Genomic DNA, 27,289 nt, shown 5'->3' with positions numbered 1-27,289 from the left:
CTTTTGAAAATAAAGACTTTAAGTAAGCGAAGGAGGCATGAGGCTTTCGGGAGAAATAGAATTCCAGGCCAAGGAAATGGCAAGTGCAAAGGTACTGGGGCAAGGTGGTATGCAGCAGGTTTAAATTATAACACACTGGCCACTGTGGCTGAAGCTGGGAAAGCAAGGGGGAAAGTGAGGAGCTGGAATCAAACATAGCGGCAACCTTGTTGTCTGCAGTGGGGAAGGGGAGCCAAAGGGGGATTGTGGCAGAAGAGTGATCTGATTTGATTTATATTTTTAAGGGATTGCCTCTGGCAGCTGTGTTGAAAATAGGTATGGGACAAGGAAGGAGGCAGAGAGACCAGACAGGAGGCCACCGGAACATGTCTGTGGGAAACGACTGCAGTTTGAATTGGGCTGTTAGCAGTCAAAAGGTAAAAAGTGGCTGGATATTTTAAAGGAGGATCCTGCAGGATTTGCTGATAGGCAAAATGTGGGTTTGAGAAAAATAGTATGTGCCTATGCCAAGAATACCAGACCATCCTACCTGCCTCTTGAGAAATCTGTATGCAGGTCAAGAAGCAACAGTTAGGCCCAGATGTGGAACAACAGACTGGTTCCAAATTGGGAAAAGAGTACATCAAGGCTGTATATTGTCACCCTGCTTATTTAACTTATGTGCAGAGTACATCATGAGAAATGCCAGTCTGGACAAAGCACAAGCTGAAATCAAGATTGCCAGGAGAAATATCAATATTCTAAGATATTCAGATGATACCACCCTTCACACCACCCTTCACAGAAAGCAAAGAGGAACTGAAGAGCCTAAAATTTGGTTTCAAATTAAACATTCAAAAAAATAAGATCATGCATCTGGTCCCATCACTTCATGCAAATAGATGGGGAAACAATGGATACAGTGACAGACTTTATTTTCTTGGGCTCCAAAATCACTGCAGATGGTGACTGCAGCCATGAAATTAAAATACTCTTGCTTCTTGGAAGGAAAGCTATGACCAACCCAGACAGCATATTAAAAAGCAGAGACATTACTTTGCCAACAAAGGCTGTCTAGTCAAAGCTATGGTTTTTCCAGTAGTCATGTATGAATGTGAGATTTGGACCATAAAGAAAAGTTGAGCACTGAAGCACTGATGCTTTCAAACTATGGTGTTGGAGAACTCTTGAGAGTCCCTTGGACTGCAAGGAGATCCAACTAGTCAATTCCAAAGAAATCAGTCCTGAATATTCATTGGAGAGACTGATGCTGAAGCTGAAACTCCAGTACTTTGGCCACGTGATGCTACGAAGTGACTCACTGGAAAAGACCCGGATGCTGGGAAAGATTGAAGGCAAGAGGAGAAGGGGACGACAGAGGATGAGATGGTTGGATGGCATCAATGACTCAATGGACATGAATTTGAGCAAGCTCCAGGAGTTGGTGATGGACAGGGAGGCCTGGAGTGCTGTAGTCCATGGGGTCGCAAAGAGTCAGACATGACTGAGCAATTGAACTGATGCCAGGAAATCGCTTGTACACACATCATTAAATTTTCACATAAGTGGGGTTCCCAGGTGGCTCAGTGGTAAAGATCCTCCTGCCAATCCAGGAGACATGGATTTGGTCCTTGGTCCTGGAGGATCCCCTGGAGAAGGAAATGGAAACCCACTCCAGTGTTCTTGCCTGGAAAAGAGGAGTCTGGTGGGCTACAGTGAATGGAGTCACAAAAGAGTCAGACACGACCTAACGACTAAATAACAAAAACAACCTTACAGATTAGGAAACTGACAGAGAGGCTAGGTGACTGGAAAAATCCTGTGACTAGCAAGTGGTGGAGCTGGTATTTCAATCCAACCTTCTGCCAAAAGCAAGCCCTGAGCTCTTAGCAGCTGTAAACATTCCATCCATTCACTCAGTAGCTCTCCAGTGCACATCTACTCTGTTGCAGGCGCTGGCCCAGATGTTGAGGAGGCAGAAATGAGTAAGAGAGAGTTCTTGACCTTGGAGAGGTCGTATGGTTTGGAGGAAGAGACAGATATGAATACAAATACAACAGTGAGATAAGAGGGCAGAGCCCTAAACCCTCAGGAACTATGTCCCTGGGGACAGTGTGAGCTGGATTTGGAGACCAGGTAGGACTCTGCCAGGAAAACCTTTCCGGGCTGGGGGAGCCGCATGTCAAGAAGAGAGGTATGAGGGGGTCTGCCGCCTTCAGAAGACTGGACACACGGGGGTTTGGGAGAGGTTCAGGGAGCCCTGGGAAGCAGGACTGGGGCTGGAGCAGTTAGCTGGGCAGTCTGGCCTGCAGGGAAAAGGGGAAATCCCTGCAGTCTTCCAAAGGGAAGAGAGGTGCTTAGGTCTGTTTTCCAAAGATCTCTCTTCGCGTCACAGGTGGATGCCAGGGAGAAGACAAAGTTTTCCCTGTTTCAGGATGACATGGCTTGGAGAATCTGGTAAAACAGTGGGAACTGGCACCCGTTTCCAAGAAACAAACAGTACTTTCCCATGCGCGCATGTCTGTGTGTGTGTGTCTATAAATATACCCAGCACTTGACTGGAATTGCATACAGGGTCATGACAGCATCCTGCCACGCTCCCTGAGCTGCTCTGCTACTTTCTTCCCTTCTCCTGGTGTGGCTTAGTCCCACAAAGCATCAGATTTCACTACCCATCAGGCAAGGTCAGTTTCTGACCTCTGTCTTATCACTATTTCCCTAGGACACTAAAGTGAGTATTCAAACTGCAGTACAAAGGATATGAGTTTGGCCAAAGGAGGGAATATGAAACTGTCTGATTCACGCTGAGTGTGGACTGACTCCTAGCGGTGAAAAGTGGGACTTTGTTTGAATATCTGACCCACATCCAGTGGTTCAAGAACCATCCTGATAGTGAATGTCTGAGAAAACTCTTGTCCCATCCACATCTGTGATCCTTCAAGTTAGATCAGTGTTTAGAGACAGAGACAGAGAAATACACATGTATGCACATGTATTTATGTATACATATATATATATATACATATATATATACACACACACACACACACATGTGTAGGTAAGTATATATTATATATGTATATTTGTATATATGGAAAGAGATGAAGACAGACACAGGAAATGGGCAGAGACGGACAGAGATAGAAGATGGGGCAATCAAATATTTTCAACCATGATAATCCTCAAGGTCCCAGTTAGGGCAGACCTGCTAAAATTGGTTCACAGAATTCATGTTGATAGGCAGTGGAGTCCAGCCCAATTCCCCTTCCATATTCCTAGCTCAGAAATTTGTATCAGCTTCTCTCCCTTATTGCCAGCTCTGGAGCAAAACAAAACAAAGCAAAAAAAAACAAAAAAAAAAAAAAACCCCCAGAATTATAGTGAAACAGGGAAAACTGAGACTCACAGGGATTCTCAGAGTGAAGATAGGCGCTCAGTCAGTTCAGTTCAGTCGCTCACTCATGTCTGACTCTTTGTGATCACATGGACTGCAGCTTGCCAGGCCTCCCTGTCCATCACCAGCTCCCAGAGCTTGCTCAAATTCATGTCCATCAAGTCGACGATGCCATCCAACCATCTCATCCTCTGTCGTCCCCTTCTTCTCTTGTCTTTTCCACCCATGGACTCTAGCAGCAATTCACTTATAAGATCTCCAGAGATAAATCCACACACCCACGGACACCTTATTTTTGACAAAAGAGGCAAGAATATATATTGGAGAAAAGACAATCTTTTTAAAAAGTGGTGCTGGGAAAACTGGTCAACCACTTGTAAAAGAATGAAACTAGAACAATTTCTAACACCATACACAAAAATCAACTCAAAATGGATTAAAGATCTAAATGTAAGACCGGAAACTATAAAACTCCTAGAGGAAAACATAGGCAAAACACTCTCTGACATAAATCACAGCAGGATCCTCTATGACCCACCTCCCAGAGTAATGGAAATAAAAGCAAAAATAAACAAATGGAACCTAATTTAATTTAAAAGCTTTTGCACAATGAAGGAAAACTATAAGCAAGGTGAAAAGACAACCTTCAGAATGGGAGAAAATAATAGCAAATGAAGCAACTGACAAAGAATCAATCTCAAAAATATACAAGCAGCTCATCCAGCTCAATTCCAGAAAAATAAATGACCCAATCAAAAAATGGGCCAAAGAACTAAACAGACATTTCTCCAAAGAAGACATACAAATGGCTAACAAACACATGAAAAGATGTTCAACATCACTCATTATCAGAGAAATGCAAATCAAAACCACAATGAGGTACCATCTCACACCGGTCAGAATGGCTGCTATCCAAAAGTCTACAAGCAATAAATGCTGTAGAGGGTGTGGAGAAAAAGGAACCCTCTTACACTGTTGGTGGGAATGCAAACTAGTACAGCTGCTATGGAGAACAGTGTGTAAATTCCTTTAAAAACTGGAAATAAAACTCCCATACAACCTAGCAATCCCACTGCTGGGTGTACACACTGAAGAAACCAGGGTTGAAAGAGACACATGCACCCCAATGTTCATCGCAGCACTGTTTACAATAGCCAGGACATGGAGGCAATCTAGATGTCCATCAGCAGATGAATGAATAAGAAAGCTGTGGTACATATACACAATGGAATATTACTCAGCTATTAAAAAGAATGCATTTGAATCAGTTCTAATGAGGTGGATGAAACTGGAGCCTATTACACAGAGTGAAGTTAAGTCAGAAAGAAAAACACTAATACCGTATACTAATGCATATATATGGAATTTAGAAAGATGGTAATGATGACCCTATATGCGAGACAGCAAAAGAGACACAGATGTAAAGAACAGACTCTTGGACTCTGTGGGAGAAGGCGAGGGTGGAATGATTTGAGAGAATAGCATTGAAACATGTATATTATCATATGTGAAACAGATCACCAGGCCAGGTTCGATACATGAGACAGGGTGCTCAGGGCTGGTGCACTGGGATGACCCTGAGGGATGGGGTGGGGAGGGAGGTGGGAGAGGGGCTCAGGATGGGGAACACATGTACACCCATGGCTGATTCGTGTCAATGTATGACAAAACCACTACAATATTGTAAAGTAACTAGGCTTCAATTAAAATAAATTAATTAAGAAAAAAAATCTTGTCATTAGTGTACTCCAGTTACACCATGGTTACATAGACAAGGTTTCTGAACTTGAAGCCAGATATGTATTAAGTTACCCCACATGCTGGACAAGGTGTCACATACATTTTAAGTCTAATCCACTTCAGCAATTCTGCATTGTTCTATGATTGTCTCTATCTAGCAGATGAAGAAGCTGATGATTAAGTAACCCACCAAGGACACACAGTCGTTAGAGCTGAGATTCCAATCCATGTTGCTCCAGAGTCACCTTTCTTCAAGCTTCCAGAACATCTGGCTTCTCTGTCACTTGATCTGATGGATTGATGAGTCCTTCAGAATGGGCTGGCTCCATTTGCTTGGGCTCTGCATTTCTGGGCATCGCCATGGGGGAACGGGTGGCTTCAGAAAATTCTCAACACTAGCCTTAATGACAAACCTACACTGCCCATAAATGAGCATACTGGGCGTCTGTTTGCCCATCCGTCTCCTATATGTTTGGTTGGCATGAGCCGGGTCTCCATATGTGAACCAACTTGAAAAAAAAACAAGTTCTAGACATGTTTTCAACAGGGTTCTGTCTCTGGGAGTTGGGGGCAGAGGCTACTTGAAAAACTAGTTGAGGCTTTGAATGTGGCATTAGAGCTTCTTGTTGTGTGTCCTGGGGTTGGTTATTTCACTTCTCTGAACTTTATTTTCTGGTCTACGTCACAGAATAAAGGTAAATGAAATAACTAAGTGAGCTAAAGTGCTTTGTGGTCTTCCATGGGTTATCACTGACAGTTGCATGTGTCTGCCTGGCAATGACCCTGGGTCCCTCTGGGGTGGGAGCTGCAGTGGGGCCTTGCTCCTGTCATCTGCCCAGATCATTTTTCTGCCTCCTCAGTGTGAGCGTCACTTCCTTCCAGTTTCCCTCCAGTGTGAGTATCACTTCCTTTTAGGTATTGGGAGGCAGGCCCAATACCTCTCCCCAAGCAGCAGCTTCCTACATGGCTTGTCGCTCCATGGAAATAGTCCAGCACCCACCCTACTCTGCAAGCTCCTTGTCAGTATCCCCAGCTTGGGGAGGACAGGCCCACAGTGGCCCTTCAGTAAGTGTTTGAAAGGGGATAACCTGGACAGTCAGAAGACCAGAGAACCGCTGACTGGGCCATGGAAGGGACTCAGCCATTTGCCTGAGTTTAAATGCTTTGTGGTTTAGATTCATCTCTGCCTTACATGGCCGCAGGCCCCTTTGGAAACAGCTTGATTTATCCTTGGTGGAAAATGGTCCTGCAAGCTGTTCCTTCCTGTGGTTTTCTGAGGGGAAGGCAGCATCTCTCCCCTGGGCCAGGAGCTCCAGGGCAGGGGCTCTCCTCCCCCACCCACCCCCATGAGACCACCCAGCTAGGCAGGTCTCTCTCTGGGACTCAGCAGGAATAGAGGCCAGGTTGGCTGACTTGACTTGAGCAATGACTTGCCTCTGAGCAGGACAGTGATCTCACTGAGCTTTTTATATTGTGTTTTGTTTTGCCTCCTTGTCCAAGAACCCAAGGGCTTTATTGCAACCTCTTGGCTCCTTTCCTCTGGCCAGAGAAGAAGGGAGACTTCTATCCTGGGCGCACGATCACCTGGAGAGCAGGAAGCAGAAGGGGTGGAGGGAAGTGGGTGGGGAGCTGCTGCAGAGGTCAGGGGCTGGACTTCCTTCCAGGACTGTTTCTGTGCCTGGTCCATCCTCCTGCAGGGCCTACAGAATAACTCTTTTCTGGGCTGGACAAGGAGGTGGGTAGTTCTGAACTCCTCTGCAGCGTCAGCAGCAGCCTCTCTGAGTGCAGAAGTGTGCAGCCTGGCCACTGCCTGGGGCCTCGGACATGAGCTGACGGGAGAAGCTGCACCCACAGCTCAGGACAAACCCTGGAGCCACACCGGGAATCCCCCAGACTGTTGGCCATGGGCTTCTCTGCACTCAGCCATTTCCAAACCCACGGCCAGAGGAAGTCAGAAGATGACTTGAAACAGGCTGGTGTCTCTAGCAGGCGGCCAGGCCTAGATCATTGCCTCCTTACCATAATTCCCTATAAACTCTCCTCCGGGCTCGGCATCTCCAGGATCACATGGGGCATTTGTGTATCCTTCTAGTAATGGAGAGACAGTGCACATATCTTGCTTTTCTTGGCCACATGGGCCTCAGTTCCCCCAGGGACTCCTGAATTTCAGGCTGAAATCAGCCCTCATGACCGACTCTCGCTCACCAAGGAGCTTGCCTTTTTCAGGGTCACTGACCAGCAGTGAGGGCCTCTTCCCAGTCCTATATGGTCCTGGCTCTCTACTCTTCAATTCAGGGCAATATGCAAAGGCGTTCCAAACAAGTCCCAAGCTGGTCCCCTTCTATTAGTTGAAGCATCTCTCTAGCCTCAGGCATCTCGGTAGGTTGATTTGGTGGTAACTCCTGGAGTCAATGGCCCACAATTCCTGAAGCTCAATCTCGTCATCTAGGAGAGGGCTTCCTTCATTGGACACTTTCTTTGCTGACTCTCCTGAATGGCCAAGATCCCTTAGCAACAGCTTCCATCACCAGGTGGTGGGTAGCCCCTACTTTCTTACATGATGATTACAGGACAAGGATTTAGAGCCAGAAGGGCCATTTCAGCCAGTTATTCTTTGTATTTCTTTTGGCAGTCTGTGTAACCTCTCAACCTCAGTTTCCAAATCTGTCAGTCCATGTAATAGTTCATATGACATGGGATTGTACGTGAACGAAAGGGGATGATGCCATGACTCCAAGGGGTATGAATAGTGGGCTGAGGACAAGTGAAGGTAAAGGACAAACATGGTATACACTGCTGGAGTGTAAATTTAGTTGCAACATTTAGGGAAATATATTTTGAAGTAACGGGCTTCCCTGGTGGCTCAGCAGTAAAGAATTCACCTATAATGCGGGAGCTGCACGAGACCCTGGTTCAACTCCTGAGTCAAGAAGGTCCCCTGGAGGAGGACATGGCAGCCCACTCTAGTATTCTTGCCTGGAGAATCCCGTGGACAGAGGAGCCTGGTGGGCTACAGTCCATGGGGTCACAGAGAGTCCCTGAAGATTGAACTGACTTAGCACACACAGACATGCATTTTTTTTTCTTTCTTTCTTTCTTTATTTTCATTTATTTTTATTAGTTGGAGGCTAATTACTTTACAATATTGTAGTGGTTTTTGCCTTACATTGACATGAATTAGCCATGGATTTACATGTGTTCCCCGTCCTGATCCCCCCTCTCACCTCCCTCGCCATCCCATCCCTCTGGGTCTTCCCAGTGCACCAGCCCTGAGCACTTGTCTCATGCATCCAACCTGGACTGGTGATCTGTTTCACACTTGATAATATACATATTTCGATACTGTTCTCTCAGATCATCCCACCCTCGCCTTCTCCCATAGAGTCCAAAAGTCTGTTCTATACATCTGTGTCTCTTTTCCTGTCTTGCATATAGGGTTATCGTTACCATCTTTCTAAATTCCATATATATGCGTTAGTATACTGTATTGGTGTTTATCTTTCTGGCTTACTTCACTCTGTATAATGGGCTCCAGTTTCATCCATCTCATTAGAACTGATTCAAATGTATTCTTTTTAATGGCTGAGTAATATTCCATTGTGTATATGTACCACAGCTTTCTTATCCATTCGACAGACATGCATTTTGAAGTAAACTACAGTAAGTCCCCTATATATGAATGAGTTCCCTTCTGAGAGCACATTCTTAAGTTCAACTTGTTTGTAAGTCCAACAAAGTTAGCCTAGGTACCCAACTAACACAATTACCTATATACCACTGTACCATAAAAGGTTTATAATACTGTTCACACAAATAATGCATAAACAAACACAGAAAATAAAAAATAAATTTTAATCTTACAGTATGGTATCTTGAAAAGTACAGTAGTACAGTATAATAGCTGGCATACTGAGGCTGGCGGTCAAGTGAACTGGCAAGAAGACTTACTGACTGGAGGAGGGAGAGGAGGTGAGGAAGGTCGAGCTGAAGGGTCTGCAGCGATAGGAGGCTGAGAGCAAGCTGCAGCTTCACTCACACCTGGTGTTTCACATCTTTGAAAGTTCACAGCTTGAAGGTTCATATGTAGGGAACTTAATGTAAGCACTTTACAGATGTAAAATTTGAACAAATTTTAAAGAAAAAAGAGAAGACTGAAGGCAGTGTTTTTATTTATTGTCACTTGCTCTGGGTCACACTCTAAACGTGGGGGCCAGGGGTTGTCTGGTTAAGGGTTGCTCTCGCTGCCTTAGAGAGATTTGATAAGAGTCTGACACTGATTTGTGAGAGGAGTTGGTCCCTGCCCAGTGAGCCCTCTTCATTGGCGCTGCCTCAGCTTTCCCACAGGCTTTTGCACATCTGAGATCTTTCCTCGAGTTAAGTCCCAGCTCTCTTGGGCTTCAGCACCCTCACTGGGGCAAGAATCAGATCTGGGGCTCCCGTGAGGGGCTGGGCAGGTGTTTTCTTACGAAATCGCTAGCAGTGTCAGAAAGGTGAGTGAGAAGACTCTCTTTTCATAGATTTCCCGTGGGGGGTGTGAAAGTAAGGCCCGTCCTCGCTGCTTACTCTAGCAGTTGACGGCCTTGCCTCTTTGTCCCTCCCTCTATTTTGCTGTTTGGAAGGTGGGAGCCACATTAAGCACCAGGACAAGGGTCCCCACTGAGAGCGGCAGAGTCGTGATCTGGGAGGAGATTGGGGCATTACACCAGACCTGAGCTCCTTCCTCAGGACCTTTATGTGAGAGGAAAATAAACGTGTGCCTTGTCAAAGCCTTTGTTGCTGTGGGTTTTCTGTTAATCTTCATTTGTACCTCATCCTGATGAGATACCTAACTTAGTAAGTGATGGAGTGGGGAATTTGAACCTGAGTCAGTGAGATCTTAAGCCCACACTATCCCACCACAATCTGATGTTCCTCGGGCCCTGCGTGTGCTCCAGCTGTACCCCCATCGTCTCTTAGGTGGAACTGTAAAGGGGTGGGAATTGGAGGAGGGGAGCTTGTCTGATGCGACTCTTCATACTCATTCATTCCAGAGACAGCTCAGGGACATTTGACAGATACGGAGCCAGCTTGGGGACCAAACCCAGGACCCTGAGAGTGTGATGGAGATGACAGCTCCCCTAAGATCCAGGAAACTCCAGCTCTCTGCCACAAGACTTGCCACACAGCTACCCCTTGTGGCAGGTGAAAGCTGTACTCAGGTAACCCTGGGTCCCTCCGTCTCCTCTGGCAGACTCTGGTCTACTGGGTTCCCTTTAATGAAACTTGGCTAAAGAAAACTGCTGAAAGGGTGAGGAATGCCCCAGGTGCATTCTCTTGTCACAGGGGTTTTGCAGGACATTTGTGAGCCCAGCAAAACGTCAGGTCGGCAAGCATGGCTCCCTTCCAGTCAGGAAGTATATTTTCTCTTACTTGATCTCATGAGGAGTGGTTATCAGCTTCAGGGCTAAGTAGGAGTTTGAGTTAAAAGGGCTGTAATATCCCACTGCAAACTCTCAGGGCCTGCACATTACCGAGGAGAATCTGAGCTAGGACTCACAACAGCTGGCTACATGTCTAAGAAAGTGCTATCCCCAAACAGACAGGACACATTTAACTGGCTGGTTGATCTTGAGTGAGTCTCCTATCTTGTCTCTCTCCTGGTTTGTATAATGGGAATGATAATCACTATCTCTCGAGATTATTGCAACATTTAATGAGATACCAAATATGAAGAATCTATAAATACAACAGATTATGATTCTGCATGTGTGGCAGAAATGAAAATCTCTGTTATTAGGCACATTGTGCCCAACCAGACCTCTTTCCCAAGCATGGTGTACAGCAGGTGCTCAACAAATGCTCAACAGCTAACACATACTGAAGTTTGCTGCAGGGAGCCTTTCCCAAGTGTCTACCTCACAAAGTTTCTATGAGGATAAAATGATATACATAAGGAAATTAATCTCATGTATGGCATACAGCATATATTCAGTAAACTTTAAAGATTGTTATCCAAGGGACTTCAGCATCAGGAACCTCTTAGTGTGTTAGGAACGGGTAGAAGTTTGGTGAGCTGGTCAGTGGATTGAATATTACCTATAAGGGAATGAGGCGAACAGAGAGGGGAGGCTGAGTTTTCTTGGTTTTCTCAGCTTCAGGGAGTGAGGGTCCTTATACAGTTTATGAAAAAATCCAGCCATTATACATATTTACCAACAGAGGATGTCATTTCTATACAAATAAGAGCGTTATTTTCCTCTGCTAATCTGAATCAGGTTTCATCAAGGCAGCCACGGTTGATCTGGAAGACCAGTTATATGGCAGAGTAGACTTAGGAAAGTGCCTTAAGATCTGTACAGATATTAGAAAAAGTCAGGATGAGGAGAACCACTGAGCCAAGCTGATTGGGAAGCTTCCTAGGAGGTGAAGTTTGAGCTGGCACTCCTGAACCCATGGAGGGAAAGGAGTGAGCGATTCCAGGGGGAATTCCTAGCTAGGTGACCAGATCTTGGCACTGGCAAGTGAGCAGTAGAGCAATGGCAGTGAGAGTAGCTAAGGACACCAACGAGAGAAGCTGGACTGGGATTCCAGCCAAGGGGCCTTAGAGAACAGTGGATACAGGGCAGAAGTCAGAAGGGACATGGTTTTTACGGAACACTGACAGCACTTTCTCCAACTGGTTTGTGTGTCTGCTGGTATGACTTCAGGATTCTCTCATGGCTCAAATGGTAAAGAATCTGCCTGCAATGCAGGGGACCCAGGTTTGATCCCTGGGTCAGGAAGATCCCCTGCAGAAGGGAATGCCTATCCACTTTGGTATTCGTGCCTGGAGAATTAATTCCACTAACAGAGGAGCCTGGCGGGATATAGTCCATGGGGTTGCAAAGAGTTGGACATGACTGAGCGACTAACATTTTCACTTCACTTCACTTCACTTTTCACTATGTACAACTTTGTCTGCAGTGGCCTCACCCAACATAGCACCTTTCAAGCAAGCTATAATTCTGCAGGATTCCTTCCCTGTGAAGATTGCAGAAACAAGTGCAACATTTAGAGATGTTAACAGCAGTAAGGTTCCATTGGTTCCTTCCTTTCTGAGTAGAGAAGGATAGGAATTTCCCACAGTTTCCCCTTGCCTCTGAACTAGTGGTTGTGTTCCAATCACAGTTGAATTAGGAGAGAGAAATTGCATAGTCATTTGAAAAGGGAAGTTTTGATATACTATTTTCAGGGAATTAACTACAGAGTGGGAATAAAAGGGATTGTTAAAAAATCTCCTCAGGCCGATGAGAGTGTACAAAGAAGGAGCACACAGGGAAGGGGCTCCTCGAGGCTGGAGCTCAGCCCTTGCTGGGGAGGCTGTGGGTGTGGCCCATGGATGGCAGAGAAATGCTCTGAGTTGTCTTTGGACAAAACTGGTCCACAGTCAGAGATCCAAGACTGATGGGTGAGAACTACAAATTGATAACCAATACTAGATATTAGTGAGTTCAACTGGGGGTTGGGGACTTCTCCATAAAAGAGTTCTGGAGAATATCTTTTTATGAGATATCCCTGCCACCTGAGAAATGAATCCAAATGAAGAACCCAAAAGATGATAATAGCGCAAAAGGCAAAGAATAATTAAATCAATAAAACTAATAAAGCTATGTAAGTTAAATTGTTTTGATTAATATGATATGAAACTCAAGAAAAATGAATTGAAAATAATCCTTACAATTATATATAATAAAGACTTCATAATTATGAATTCAGATTTTAATATCACAAATTACCTTGACAAAAAGTGGATGGAGTGTGTGGATGGAGTGTGTTCAATTTTTCATCTGTCATAAGTGATGTCAATAGCTATGGTTTTATTCTTGATGTTAATATATTTAAGAGATTTTAAAAATAGGTACTTCTCCCTAAGTGAACTTATTCACAAAACAGAAACAAACTCACAGACTTAGAGAACAAACTTATGGTTGCCAAGGGGGAAGGAGGAGGGGAAAGGATCATTAGGGAGTTTGGGATTGACATGTACACACTGATTTATTTAAAATGGGTAACCAATAAGGTCCCACTGTATATACACAGGGAAATCTACTCAATGTTATGTGGCAGCCTGAATGAAAAGGGAGATTGAGGGAGAATGGATACATGTATGTGTATGGCTGAGTCCCTTTGCTGTCCATCTGAAACTACTGCAACATGGTTAATTGGCTATGTTGTTCAGTTGCTCAGTCATGTCCAACTCTTTTTGATCCCATGGATTGTAGCACACAAGGCTTACCTGTCCTTCACTGCTGGGGTCCTTTAATGGACCGGAACCTGGTGGTACAGAGTCGACGATAAGAAAGTAAAAGAGAGAAAGAGGATGATATTCCCTGGTTTATGCAGAGGACCAATAAAGCCCTTGACACAGGACTTGCATCACTCATGAAGGCACCAGGCGCCCTCTCGAGGGGGTGAAGGCACAAGGGTGCCTTCTTGAGAGGGTCTTAGAAGCCCGGGCAGGAAAGTGAGCATGATGGGTCTCCACGCTCCAGAGAATCAGCCAGAAAGAGAGAGAGAGAGAAACAAAAAAAAGACCCGGGGACCTAAGCTCTGATGGAGCAAAGGTGCTTTAATGATTTTTCTATGAGTATATATAGGCTGTGGTACAAGAAACTTCTTTCGGGAATGATAGAGATCAGAAAACCAAACGTACAGCAACCATTACCAAGGGAACAAGGGGGTAATGTTAGTCACAAGGTCAGGAGACAATCCATATCTCAAGAAAGGGGAGCAAGACTAAGTAGTTTTGTCCTAAAGAGAATGTTTACTAAAGGAGACCCAAGCCTGCCTCACACAATGACCTCAGTCCCTGGGAGCAGCCTGCTGTTCTGCTTGAAGAGGGACAAAGGACACATGAGAGACAGCACGTAGGAATCCTCCCATCAAACATTCCCTGACACTTCACCATCTTTCAGAGTTTTCTCAAACATGGGTTCATTGAGTCAGTGATGCTATCTAACCATCTCCTTCTCTGTGACCCCCTTCTCTTCCTGCCCTCAATCTTTCCCAGCATCAGGGACTTTTCCAATGAGCTGGCTCTTCGTATCAGGTGGTCAGAGTATTGGAACTTCAGCATCAGTCCTTCCAATGAATATGAGGGATTGATTTCCTTTGGGATTGACTGGTTTGCCCTCCTTGCAATCCAAGGGACTCTCAAGAGTCTTTTCCAGCACCACAGTTCAAAAGCATCAATTCTTTGGCACTCAGCCTTCTATATGGTCCAACTCTCATATCCGTATATGACTACTAGAAAAACCATGGCTTTGACTATATGGACATTTGTTGGCAAAATGATATCTTTGCTTTTTAATATGCTGTCTAGTTTTGTCATAGCTTTTCTTCCAAGGAGAGTCTTTTAATTTCATGGCAGCAGTCACTGTCCATATGATTTGAGGCCCAAGAAAAGAAAATCTGCCACTGTTTCCATTTTCCCCCTATCTATTTGACATGAAGTGATGGGGCCAGATGCCATGATCTTAGTTTTCTGAATGTTGAGTTTTAAACCAGCTTTTTCACTCTCTTCTTTCACCTGCATCAAGAGGCTGTTTAGTTCCTCTTCACTTTCTGCCATTAGGGCGGTGTCATCTGCATATCTGAGGTTGTTGATAATTCTCCCAGCAATCATGATTCCAGCTTGTGCTTCATCCAGCCCAGCATTTTGCATGATGTACTCTGCATATACGTTAAATAAGCAGGGTGACAATATACAAGCTTGATGTACTGCCTTCCTAACTTTTAACCAGTCTGTTGTTCCACGTCCAGTTCCAACTGTTTCTTCTTGACCTGCATATAGATTTCTCAGGAGGCAGGTAAGGTGGTCAAGTATTCCCAACTCTTGAAAAGTTTTCCACCATTTTGTGTGATCCACAGACTCAAAAGGTTTAGCAAAATCAATGAAGCAGAAGTATCCCATTGAGAATAACTAGAACAGATGAAAAGAATGAAATACCTGCTTGAGAGCATGGAAACACTAATAGAGAACTGAAGAATCATGGATCAAGATCTGGAAGAAAATTTATCTGCTGAAATTGAGTCTTGCATTTGGGCCCCTTTTGCCCAATCAAGAAAATGCAGATGGCAGGTTAGGTATTGCTTTTGATAGCTTTATGGGGCTGGAGTTGAAATCTAGAATCCACTAAGGGTGGGAACCCTCATAAAATCACTTCCCCCAACTCCAACCCCAACACATGCACACTCACACACATGCACGCGCACACACACACTTTGAGTTGGAATTCAAAAGTGCTGTATCACAGGCATAAGTCATCTAGCTCTTACATATGGCAGCCCAGGTCCAAGTCATCCGGGAGACCGAAAACATGTTAATTTCTGAAACTGGATTATATCAATAGTTATTTCAGACTCTCCTAGGCTTTCTTAGTTTGGAAGAAGCGAATAAGCCAGGGGAAGGAAAGGAGAACTGAAAAAAACTGCTCACAAACAGGCTGATCTTTCACTGAATACACTGCCTCAGCACTCTAGGCTAAGTATGGGGAATCAAGATAAAGAAAGATCCTGGGGGAAGAACAAGATGGTGGAGGAGTAGGTGGACATGGAGCACATCTCTCTCCACGGATACATCAGGAATACACTTTTTTTTTTTTTTTTTAAGGAATACACCTTTAGACACAGACGTGCATGCATAACACCAGCTGAGAGTGGACAGGAGTACCTGACCACTGGAAAAGAACATATAGAACCAGGCAAAATTCGCTAGGACGAAGGCACTAGGGAGAAAAACAGGAATATTAGTAGGACTGGACCTGCCCTTGGTGAGTGGGGGCACTGAAGCAGGGGTCCCATCCCCACAGCAGGGCAATTGTCAGAGTCAGAGTTGAAACATTTAAGGCTGAGAGTGAAATAGCTGATCTGTGACAGCGTAAATGGACTGAGAATCAGACAGTTCTTATCGCAGCCATACACATCCTGGACAGGAATGCTGGTTTCCTAGAAGGGGCAGTGGCTGGGAGCTGAAGTTTAGGGATTGTGGAGCAGTCCCAGGGCGAGGGCTGCTGTTGACTGTGGAGAGACGGACTGAAGGGACATGAGGGAGGAGATTGTGATGGGAAATGCCTGTGGAGGAAGGCCAGGCAGCCATGGAAGCAAGGCGATACTGCTGAGTTACACATAGGGAGTGGAGCCATCACCATAGCCTCTCTCTCCCCACCGGCCAGTAGCGGCAGCTGAACAATAGAGAGCCTGGCCCATCAAGCCCCTGACTCACTGATCTACAGAGTAGGACCCCAGCCAGGGTGCCCCTTTAAGTGCCTGATGCTCTGAACTACAGAGTAGGACCCCACTCAGGAGTGCCCCTCTATGTGCCTGATGCGCCAAACTACAGAGTAGGACCCCACTCAGGAGTGCCCCTCTATGTGCCTGATGCGCCCAACTACAGAGTAGGACCCCACTCAGGAGTGCCCCTCTATGTGCCTGATGCGCCCAACTACAGAGTAGGACCCCACTCAGGAGTGCCCCTCTATGTGCCTGATGCGCCAAACTACAGAGTAGGACCCCACTCAGGAGTGCCCCTCTATGTGCCTGATGCGCCAAACTACAGAGTAGGACCCCACTCAGGAGTGCCCCTCTATGTGCCTGATGCGCCAAACTACAGAGTAGGACCCCACTCAGGAGTGCCCCTCTATGTGCCTGATGCGCCAAACTACAGAGTAGGACCCCACTCAGGAGTGCCCCTCTATGTGCCTGATGCGCCAAACTACAGAGTAGGACCCCACTCAGGAGTGCCCCTCTATGTGCCTGATGCACCAAACAACAGAGAAGGACCCCAGGAAACGGAGCCTGAATAGGTGGAGCTATGCAGAAAGACTGGCCAAAGAGGCCTTCTAATTACCAGCTACAAGAGGCTCAAAAGAAGACTCTGAGAGGGCCATAACTCGTGCAGTGGAGGCAGTCTGCATCCCTGCACACTTGGCACCGCCAGGGTCCCTGCAAGCCAAGCAGCTGCACCACCTTCATCTCTCACTGGGGCAGAGCTGAAAAGGCAATCAATCAATCAATCAATCAATCAATCAATAAAGTAAGTAAGTAAGTAAGTAAGTAAGTCTTGTGTCCATGCATGCAAGGTCACTTCAGTCCTGTCCAACTCTTTGTGACCCAGTAGACTGTGGCCTGCCAGACATCTCTGCCAGGGAAGGGGGTTCTCTAGGCAAGGATACTGGAGCATATTGGCCACTACTGGTTGCCATGTGCTCCTAGAGCACTATATTTCCTTCTGTCCTAACTGTCAACCCCCCCTTAGTACCTGGTGCTGCCAGAACCCCTGGGACCCAAGCAGCTGCACCACCTCCACACCTAGCCCTCACAGGGGCAAACCCAAGTCCTCCAGGGCAGCCTCAGGAGCTAAAACCCAGTGGACAACCCACATGCAGAGGTGGAAATAAAGCCACAATTCAAACCCAGGGGCAGTGTGACTAAGGAAGAAGACCCAAAACCTTCTCACCAGCTGTACAAGCTGCAGATTAAATCCACAGGATCAACTAAGAAGACTCTGTGTCCATGGAATATACAAAAGGCCATTGAGACCTCCCACAAAAGAAAACGCACTAGCTCTGATAGCTGTGGACATTGGAGGCAAGAACACACAGGAATAGGAGCCAATTAGAATCTGAGTTGCCCCCAGAGCAGAGCCAGAGATCAGCACAGTGTTGGAGGGCATCCTAGGCAGGTAAGGTGGACTGTGATTCCCGGCGCAGGAAAGCACTCTGACATCAGTGACTCAAGAAAAACATTTATTATTCTTATTTTTTGACTTGTTCTGTAGATTCTTTTGGGTTTTTTTCTCTCCCCCGCCCCCTCTGTTGTAGTTGTTGATTTTATTGTCACTAAGAAATCCAATTAAGCTTTTGAGCTATTTTTTTTTTCTTATTCCTCAGTCACATGTTATATTGTTGTCATAAACCTCTGCCTGTACTTGGGGCTTTTGCAATTCTGTGGGGTTTTCCTCTTCTTTTTCTTTTCTCTTTTTTTAATTTTAATTTTTAAACCTATTATTGTATTTTCTACATTTATTCCTTTGTTTGCTTTTCCTACTGTTCTTTTCCCTTTGCAGTTAATCTCTAATGTGCATAAATCTTCATCTACCTCTATTTAACTTTGCATATCTATTCTTTTTTCTTTTCTTTCTATCCTTTTCTCGCAACATATTTATTAGTTTTATTTTCATTGCTTTATTCTCCAATTGGCACCTTGCTTTAATTTTGTTTTCCAGTTTGTGCTTTAATTTGTTTTGTTCTGGTAGATATAATTTTTGGTTTCCTTTGTTCACCAAGTCAATCTATTGTACTTAATTTTTGTTGGACTGTTTGACTCTTGCTTATGGGTGTATATGTATATGTGTATATTCAGTCACACTTTCTATTGTTGTGATAAACCTCTGCCTCTATATTGGGCTTTTGCAGTTTCTTTTCCCCCCTTTTTTCTTTCTTCTTCCATCTTTTTCTCCTTTCTCTTTTTTATAATTTTTAGTTTTTTAAAACCTATTATAGTTTTTCTACAATTATTCCTTCTTTTGCCTTTCCTACTGTTCTTTTCCCCTTGCAGTTAATCTTCATCTACCTCTATTTAACTTTGCATATCTATTCTTTCTTTTCTTTCTCTCCTTTCCTTTCAAAGTATTTGTTAGTTTTGTTTTCACTGCTTTATTCCCCACTTGGCACCTTGCTTTAATTTTGTTTTCCAGTTTGTGCTTAAGTTAGTTTAGTTCTTAACTGGTAAATATAATTTTTTATTTCCTTTGTTCACTGGGTCAATCTACTGTATTTTTGTTGGACTGTTTTCACTTTGTGCATGAGTATGTATGTATATATGTATATTCCATTATTTTACTTATTATGTGCCTGAGTTTGTAATTGCCATTTGTCTGGGGTTCATTTTTAGTTTCTCATTTTTGAATGTTCATTTTACTCTCCCTTAATGCCAAAACAAACCACTTGTGGAATCTTCGTTCCTGACCAAAGATCAAGCCCTGAGCCTTTGGAGTGGCAGCACTGACCAAGACCCTAGACTACCAGAGAACTAACCCTAGCGAGTATCAAATAGTGAAAACTCACACATAGGAAACCACTTTAATACAAGACCTGGCATCACCCAACCACCAGTAGCACCCTGTGCAGGATATCTCATCTAAGCAACAAACAAAACAAAAATACAAACCTAATCATCAGAAGACAGGAGTACCACCTCACTCAGCCTTGTTCATCAGAGCAAAAACAAACAAAAACTCAGCACAAATCTCACCCTATACAAAACTCACACAAACCACTGGACCAACCTTAGGAGGGCAGAAACCAAAAGGAAGAAAGAATTCAATCTTCTTCAAGGAAATAATTCAACTTTCCTTGAAGCCTGGGAAAAGAAGACCTCAAACACAGTAAATTAAAAAAAAAAAAAGAAAGAAAGAAAAGGCAGAGACATACTGCACAAATGAAAGAACAAACTAGAAATACAGAAGTACAAATAAATGAAGAGGAAATAGGAAAATTACCTGAAAAAGAATTCAGAATAATGATAGTAAAGATGATCAAAACCTTTGAAAATAAAATGGAGAAAATGCAAGAATCAATTAACAAAGACCTAGAAGAATTAAAGAATAAGCATACAGAGATAAATAACACAATTACTGAAATTAAAACTCTAGAAGGAATCAGTAGCAAAATATCTGAAGCAGAAGAACAAATCAGTAAGGTGGAAGATAAAATGGTGGAAATAACTTCTGAAGAGTAGAATAAAGTAAAAAGAATGAAAAGAGCTCAGGACAGTCTCAGAGGCCTCTGGGACCATATTAAAGGCACAAACAGTCGAATTATAGGGGTCCCAGAAGAAGAAGAGAGAAAGAAAGGGTATGAGAAATTTTTGAAGAGATTATAGCTGAAAATTTCCCCAACATGGAAAGGGAAATAGGCAATCAAGCCCAAGAGGTACAAAGAGTCTCATACAGGATAAACCCAAGGAGAAACACACCAAGACACATACTAATCAAACTAACAAAGACTAAACACAAAGAAAGAATATTAAAAGAGGCAATGGAGAAACAACAGGTAACATAAAAGGGAAACCCCATACACTTAACAGCTGGTCTTTCAGCAGAAATTCTGCATGCTAGAAGGGAATGGCAGAATATATTTAAAGTACTGAAAGGTAAAAATCTACAACTAAGATTACTTGTACCCAGCAAAGATCTCATTCAAAATTGATGGAGAAATAAAAAGCTTTTCAGACAAGCAAAAGTTAAGAGAACTCAGTACCACCAAACCAGCTTTAAAACAAATGTTAAAGGGACTTATATAGTCAAGAAACACAAGAGAAGGAAAAAATCTACAAAACCAACCCCAAACAATTAGAAAATGGAAATAGGAACATATATATCAATAATTGCTTTAAATGTAAATGGATTAAATGCTCCAACCAAAAGACACAGACTGGCTGAATGGATACAAAAGCAAGAAAAAATACAAGAAACCAATTTCAGACCTCAAAACACATATAGACTGAAAGTGAGAGGATGGAAAAATATATTCCTTGCAAATGGGAAGCAAAAGAAAGCTGGAGTGGCAATCCTCATATCAGACAAAATAGACCTTAAGATAAGGAAGATTACAAGAGATAAGGAAGGACACTTCAAAATGATCGAGGGATCAATCCAAGAGGAAGACTTAACAATTGTAAATAACCATGCACCCAACATAGGAGCACCTCAATACATAAGACAAACAGTAATAGACATAAAAGGAGAAATTGACAGTAACACAATATTAGTAGGAGACTTTAACACCCCACTCACACCAATGGACAGATCATCAAAACAGAAAATTAATAAGGAAACAGAAGTCTTAAAGGATACATTAAATGAGATGGATCTCATAGATATATTCAGGACATTCCATCTGAATGCAGAAGAATCCACTTTCTTCTCAAGTGCACATGGAACATTCTCCAGGATAGACCACCTCTTGGGTCACAAACCAAATCTTAGTAAATTTAAGATAATTGAAATTGTATCAAGCATCTTCTATGACCACAACGCCATGAGACTAGATATCAGTTACAAGAAGAAAAAAAAAAAAAAAACTGTAAGAACACAAACACATGGAGATTAAACAATATGTTTCTAAATAGCCAACAGGTTACTAAAGAAATCAAAAGAGAAATCAAAAATTTCTAGAAACAAATGACAATGAAAACATGACAACTCAAAACCTATGGGATGCAACAAAAGCAGTTCTAAGAGGGAAGTGTATATCAATATAATCCTACCTCAAGAAACAAGAAAAACATTGAATAGACAACCTAAATTTACACCTAAAACAACTGGAAAAAGAAGAACAAAAAGCCCCAAAATTAGTAGAAGGAAAGAAATCATAAAGATCTGAGTAGAAATAAATGAAAAAAAAAATGAAAGAAACAATAGTAAAGATTAATAAAACTAAAAGCTGGTTCTTTGAAATGATAAACAAAATTGATAAATCCTTAGCTAGACTCATCAAGAAAAAACAAAGAAGAATCAAATCAGCAAAATTAGGAATGAAAAAGAAGAGGTTACAACAGACAATGCAGAAATACAAAGGATTATAAGAGACTATTATGAACGACCATATGGCAATAAAATGGATAACCTGGAAGAAATGGACAGATTCTTAGAAAAGTTCAATCTTCCAAGACTGAACCAGGAAGAAATAGAAATTATGAGCAACCCAATTACAAGCACTGAAACTGAAGCTGTGACCCAAAAATCTCCCCAAAAAACAAAACCCCAGGACCAGATGGCTTCACAGGAGAATTCTGTCAAACATTTAGAGAAGAGCTAATGCTTATCCTTCTAAAATTCTTTCAAAAAATCTCAGAGGAAGGAACACTTCCAAATTCATTCTATGAGGCCACCATCACTCATACCAAAACCAGACAAAGACAACACAAAAAAAGAAAACTACAGGCCAATATCACTGATGAGCATAGATGCAAAAATCCTCAACAAAATTTTAGCAAACAGAATTCAGCAACATAATGAAAAGTTCATACACCATGACCAAGTTGGGTTTATTCCAGGGATGCAAGGATTCTTCACTATATGTAAATCAATCAATGTGATACACCAAATTAACAAATTGAAATATAAAAACCATATGATCATCTCAATAGATAGAGAAAAAGCCTTTAGCAAAATTCAGCACCCATTTATGATTAAAACTCTTCAGAAAATGGGCATAGAAGGAACCTACCTCAACATTGTAAAGGCCATATAGGATAAGCCCACAGTAAACATTTTTCTCAATGGTGAAAAACTGAAAGCATTCCCTCTAAGATCAGGAACAAGACAAGGGTGTCCACTTCTGCCACTGTTATTCAATATAGTTCTGGAAGTCCTGGCTACAGCAATCAGAGAAGAAAAAGAAATAAAAGGGATCCAGATCAGAAAAGAAGAAGCAAAGCTCTCACTCTGCAGATGACATGATACTGTACATAGAAAACCCTAAAGATAGTATCAGAAAATTACTAGAGCTAATCAGTGAATTTAGCAAAGTTGCAGGATAAAATGGAGAAGGCAATAGCACCCCACTCCAGTACTCTTGCCTGGAAAATCCCAGAGACAGAGGAGCATGGTAGGCAGCAGTTCATGGGGTCGCTAAGAGTCGGACATGACTGAGCTACTTCACTTTCACGTTTCACTTTCATGCATTGGATAAGGAAATGGCAACCCACTCCAGTGTTCTTGCCTGGAGAATCCCAGGGATGGGGGAGCCTGGTGGGCTGCCGTCTATGGGATCGCACAGGGTTGGACACGACTGAAGCGACTTAGCAGCAGCAGCAGCAGCAGGATACAAAATTAGTACACAGAAATCACTTGCATTTCTATATACTAACAATGAAAAATCAGAAAGAGAATTAGGAATTAATCCCATTCACCATTGCAAGAGGAAGAATTAGATATCTAGAAATAAACTTACCTAAGGAGATGAAAGAACTGTACACAGAAAATTATAAGACACTAATGAAAGAAATAAAATGACATAAACAGATGGAGAGATATTCCACGGTCCTAGGTAGGAAGAATCAATATTGTGAAATGACTATACTACCAAATGCAATCTACAGATTCAATGTGATCCCTATCAAATTGCCATTGGCATTTTTCACAGAACTAGAACAAAAGCTTTCACAGTTCACATGGAAACACAGCAGACCCCAAATAGCCAACGCAGTCTTGAAGAATGGAGCTGGAGGAATCAACCTTCCTGACTTCAGATTACACTACAAAGCTACAGTCATCAAGACAGTATGGTACTGGCACAGAAACAGAAATATAGACCAATGGAACAAGATCGAAAGCCCATAAATAAACCCATGCACCTATGGGTACCTTATTTTTGACAAAGGAGGCAAGAATATACAATGAGGCAAAGACAGCTCTTCAATAAATGGTGCTGGGAAAACTGGACAGCTACCTGTAAAAGAATGAAATTAGAATACTTCCTAACACCATACACAAAGGTAAACTCAAAATTTATTAAAGAGCTAAATGTAAGACCAGAAACTATAAAACTCTCAGATGAACACATAGGCAGAACACTCGATGACATAAATCAGAGCAAGATCCTCTATGACGCACCTCCTAGAGTAAGTGAAATAAAAACAAAAGTAAACAAGTGGGACCTGATTAAACTTAAAAGCTTTTGCACATCAAAGGAAACTATAAGCAGGGTGAAAAGACAACCCTTAGAATGGGAGAAAATAATAGCAAATGAAACAACTGACAAAGGATTAATTTCCAAAATATACAAGCAGCTCACACAATGCAATATCAGAAAAACAAACAACCCAATCAAAAAGTGGAAAAACAACCTAAACAGACATTTCTCCAAAGAAGACATACAGATGGTTAACAAACACATGAAAAGATGCTCAACATCGCTCATTACTAGAGAAATGCAAATCAAAACTGCAATATCACCTCACACCAGTCAGAATGGCCATCATCCAAAAGTGTACTAACAATAAATGCTGGAGAGGGTGTGGAGAAAAGGGAATACTCTCGCACTGTTGTTCAGATGTAGATTGATACAGCCACTATGGAAGATGGTATGGAGATTCCTTGAAAAAACTAGGAATAAAACCACCATATGACCCAGCAATCCCACTCCTAGGCATATACCATGAGGAAACCAAAACTGAAAAAGACACATGTTCAAGGTTCATTGCAGCACTATTTACAATAGCCAGAACATGGAAGCAACCTAGATATTCATCGACAGATGACTGGATAAAGAAGCTGTGGTACATATATACAATGGAATATTACTCAGCCATAAAAGAAATGCATTTGAGTCAGTTCTAATGAGGTGGATGAACCTAGAGCCTAAAGTCAGAGAAAAACAAATATGGTATATTAATGCATATATAGGGAATCTAGACAGATGATACTGATGAACCTATTTGCAGGGCAGCATTGGAGATGCAGACATAGAGAAAAGACTTGTGGACATGCTTGGAAGGAAGGAAAGGGTGGGATGTATGGAGAGAGTAGCACGGAAACCTATATAGTGTCATATGTAAAATAGACAGCCAGTGGGAATTTGCCATATGACTCTTACTTATGATAACAGAATCTTGTGTGGATGAAGGGTTAATGTTAATATATGTAAAGCACTTAGAACAGAGCTTACTATGCCAGCATTCCTCTGTGTGTTTCACATACATTATCTACATTCACACAATAGTCCTGGAGATAAGAAAAATCATCATTCCCATTTTATGAAGGAGAGAGTTGAATTATTTGGCTAAAAAGTTGCAGAGTTGGGGTTTCAACCTAGGCATGAAATTCCAAGTTTCCTGTTGTTAACTAGACTTTGTCACCTCTATAGTACAAAAATACATGCACAATATTCCATATGCTATGGCAAGCTGATACAAAATTTTAAAAAAACCTCCTGGTTCCTTTCTAGATGGTCCCAGGTATGTGTTCTATGGGTTAATCCCTTCCTTCCTTCTTTTGACTTGAGGAAGTAATTAATCCTCCTTCTATATCACTCAGGCAACACCTCCAGTCCCTATCAGCGAACTTCACCCCCAGGTACCACTGGTTAGGGCCAGTAACAACCTGAGGGTTCTGACTCCCCCTCCTGGGAGTGCTCCATGGCCTTGGGGGAGTCTCAGCCAGCTTTCCATGCTCTGAGTTCCCACACACCCTCCTATTGCCACTCATCACTGCTCCCCCCACTCATCCTCTCTTTGCTCACATGGGGGCTGGAGTGGGTGCTGAGAGAACCTGTCTGTGCAAAATGAACTCCGAGGGTCTAGACCATGGCCACAGACATGCTCCAGTCCAAACTCACTCTGCCAAGTCTCTGGCATAAAACGTTGGCCTGTACAACACACACAATCATAGTCTCGAGGCTAAACGAGCCCTCAGAGATCAAACCGTCATTTTCAGATTGGGATCTCTAAGCCAAGGCTAAAGAGATTAGGCCAATGTGTATTTCTGGCAGCTGCAGAGATCCTTGTTTCCTGATGTTCTGGCCAAATTAACACGGTGCTGCCTTTGGTGGGAGCCATCACTGCTAGACCACCTCCGACCCAGGAGGAGAAGCCCTACCCACAGAGTCCTTCCACAGGCTATGAGGATGCCAGAAACAAGCTGCCATTTCTTAGAGAAAATTCTTTTTCTTAGAACTTTGGGCTTCCCTAGTAGCTCAGACAGTAAAGAATCTGCCTGCAATGCAGGAGACCCAGGTTCGATCCCTGGGTCAAGAAGATCCCCTGAAGAAGGGAACAGCAACCCACTCCAGTATTCTTGCCTAGAGAATCCCATGGACAGAGGAGCCTGGAGGGCCATGGTTCATGGGGTTGCAAAGAGTTGGACATGACTGAGTGACTAACACTTTCACTTTCTGTCAGTAATATTAATAAACAGGTGGTCTGCAAGTGAAAGGTGCTCAGTCATGTTCTACTCCTTGTGACCCCATGGGGATAATAGTAAATGCAAATCTCTTTAAGACAAGACTAAAGAAACATAAACTCAGCCTGCACCTGGGGCCTCTTCTCTGCTACCTTATGTATTTGTGTTTTAATTAACATTCTGAAGTATTCCAAGCTGTGTTTTAAAAGTCCTGCCTCTGCCTTCAGCTGACAAAGGGCCATGTTTAACACACTCTGGCATGACATAGATTCTGCCTCCAGGCAGAAGGTGCCAGTCCACAGCAGGCCTTTCTGATTGCTATTTCTTTTCTTTGCCCCAACTGGCCAGGCTCTGCTCCAAACTGGTCTGCTACTTCAGTAACTGCCTCCAGTACAGAGAGGGGGCTGCTTGCTTCTTACCCGAGGATGTGGACCCCAGTCCATGCACCCACCTCATCCATGCCTTTCCTGGCATGGACGGTCACCAACTTAGCTCCATAGAGTGGAATGAGGAGACACTCTACAAAGAATTCCATGGCTTGCAGAAGATGTGAGCTGCAGTGGAGGGAGTGGGGATGGGAAGTAGAGAAAGCAGGTGCCTCCTCTCAAAGCCAGAAACCTTCCCTAGGACTGCAATCTAGCTACAGACCTGCTATGTGGATTTGGGCAAATCTCATCACCTGTCTGAGCTTCTTGTTCTTATATGGAAGAGGTGAGTGTAGATAAGGACTTCTTAAGGGCCCTTCCAGTTTAGGTCTAAGTGGAATCTGGATTGTGAAACTTTTCCTCTGCTGGGAATGAGTGCCCTATTTCTCCTAAAATCTATCTATCCTTCAGCTCAAGTGTTATTACTACCTTAATAAAGCCTCTCTGAAGATCTGCCCTGATCTCTTGCTTTCTGAGTTCCTTGAGTGTACAGCTCTGCAGCCAGGGAAAAGGTCCTTAAAGGCTGGGATATGTCTTTTCTTTCCCAATATAGAGCTTCCCTGGTACTGATTCTGAGCATAGGGATTTAGATATCCCCAACCTCATGCCATCAGCCCTGCAAGTCTCCTTGCTTCTTTGTTAGTGATATGAGTCCCAGGACCCTGGCTGGATCAATCTTGGCACTTCTCTTGTCTTTCCCAGGAATCCCAAGCTGAAGACACTGCTGGCCTTTGGGGGCTGGAGCTTTGGCACTCAGAAGTGAGTTGTTGTGGGCACCTACATGGCAGGGTCCCTGGTGGGGAACTGGTTAGAGAGACACCCATCAGC

General features: G+C 43.3%; 1 protein-coding gene across 1 annotated transcript in view; it reads left to right on the top strand.

Annotated features, from left to right (window-relative positions):
- Positions 1-27,289, top strand: part of CHIT1 (chitinase 1) — a 52,528-nt gene that overhangs the window by 15,229 nt on the left and 10,010 nt on the right. Inside the window, 2 exon segments of the mRNA XM_043924119.1 lie at positions 26,385-26,585; positions 27,164-27,224. Of these exon segments, the coding sequence (XP_043780054.1) occupies positions 26,385-26,585; positions 27,164-27,224 (262 nt within the window).

The sequence above is a fragment of the Cervus elaphus genome, chromosome 14 (assembly GCF_910594005.1).
Source record: "Cervus elaphus chromosome 14, mCerEla1.1, whole genome shotgun sequence".
Lineage (NCBI taxonomy): Eukaryota > Metazoa > Chordata > Mammalia > Artiodactyla > Cervidae > Cervus > Cervus elaphus.
This window is presented reverse-complemented; position numbering and strand designations above follow the sequence as displayed.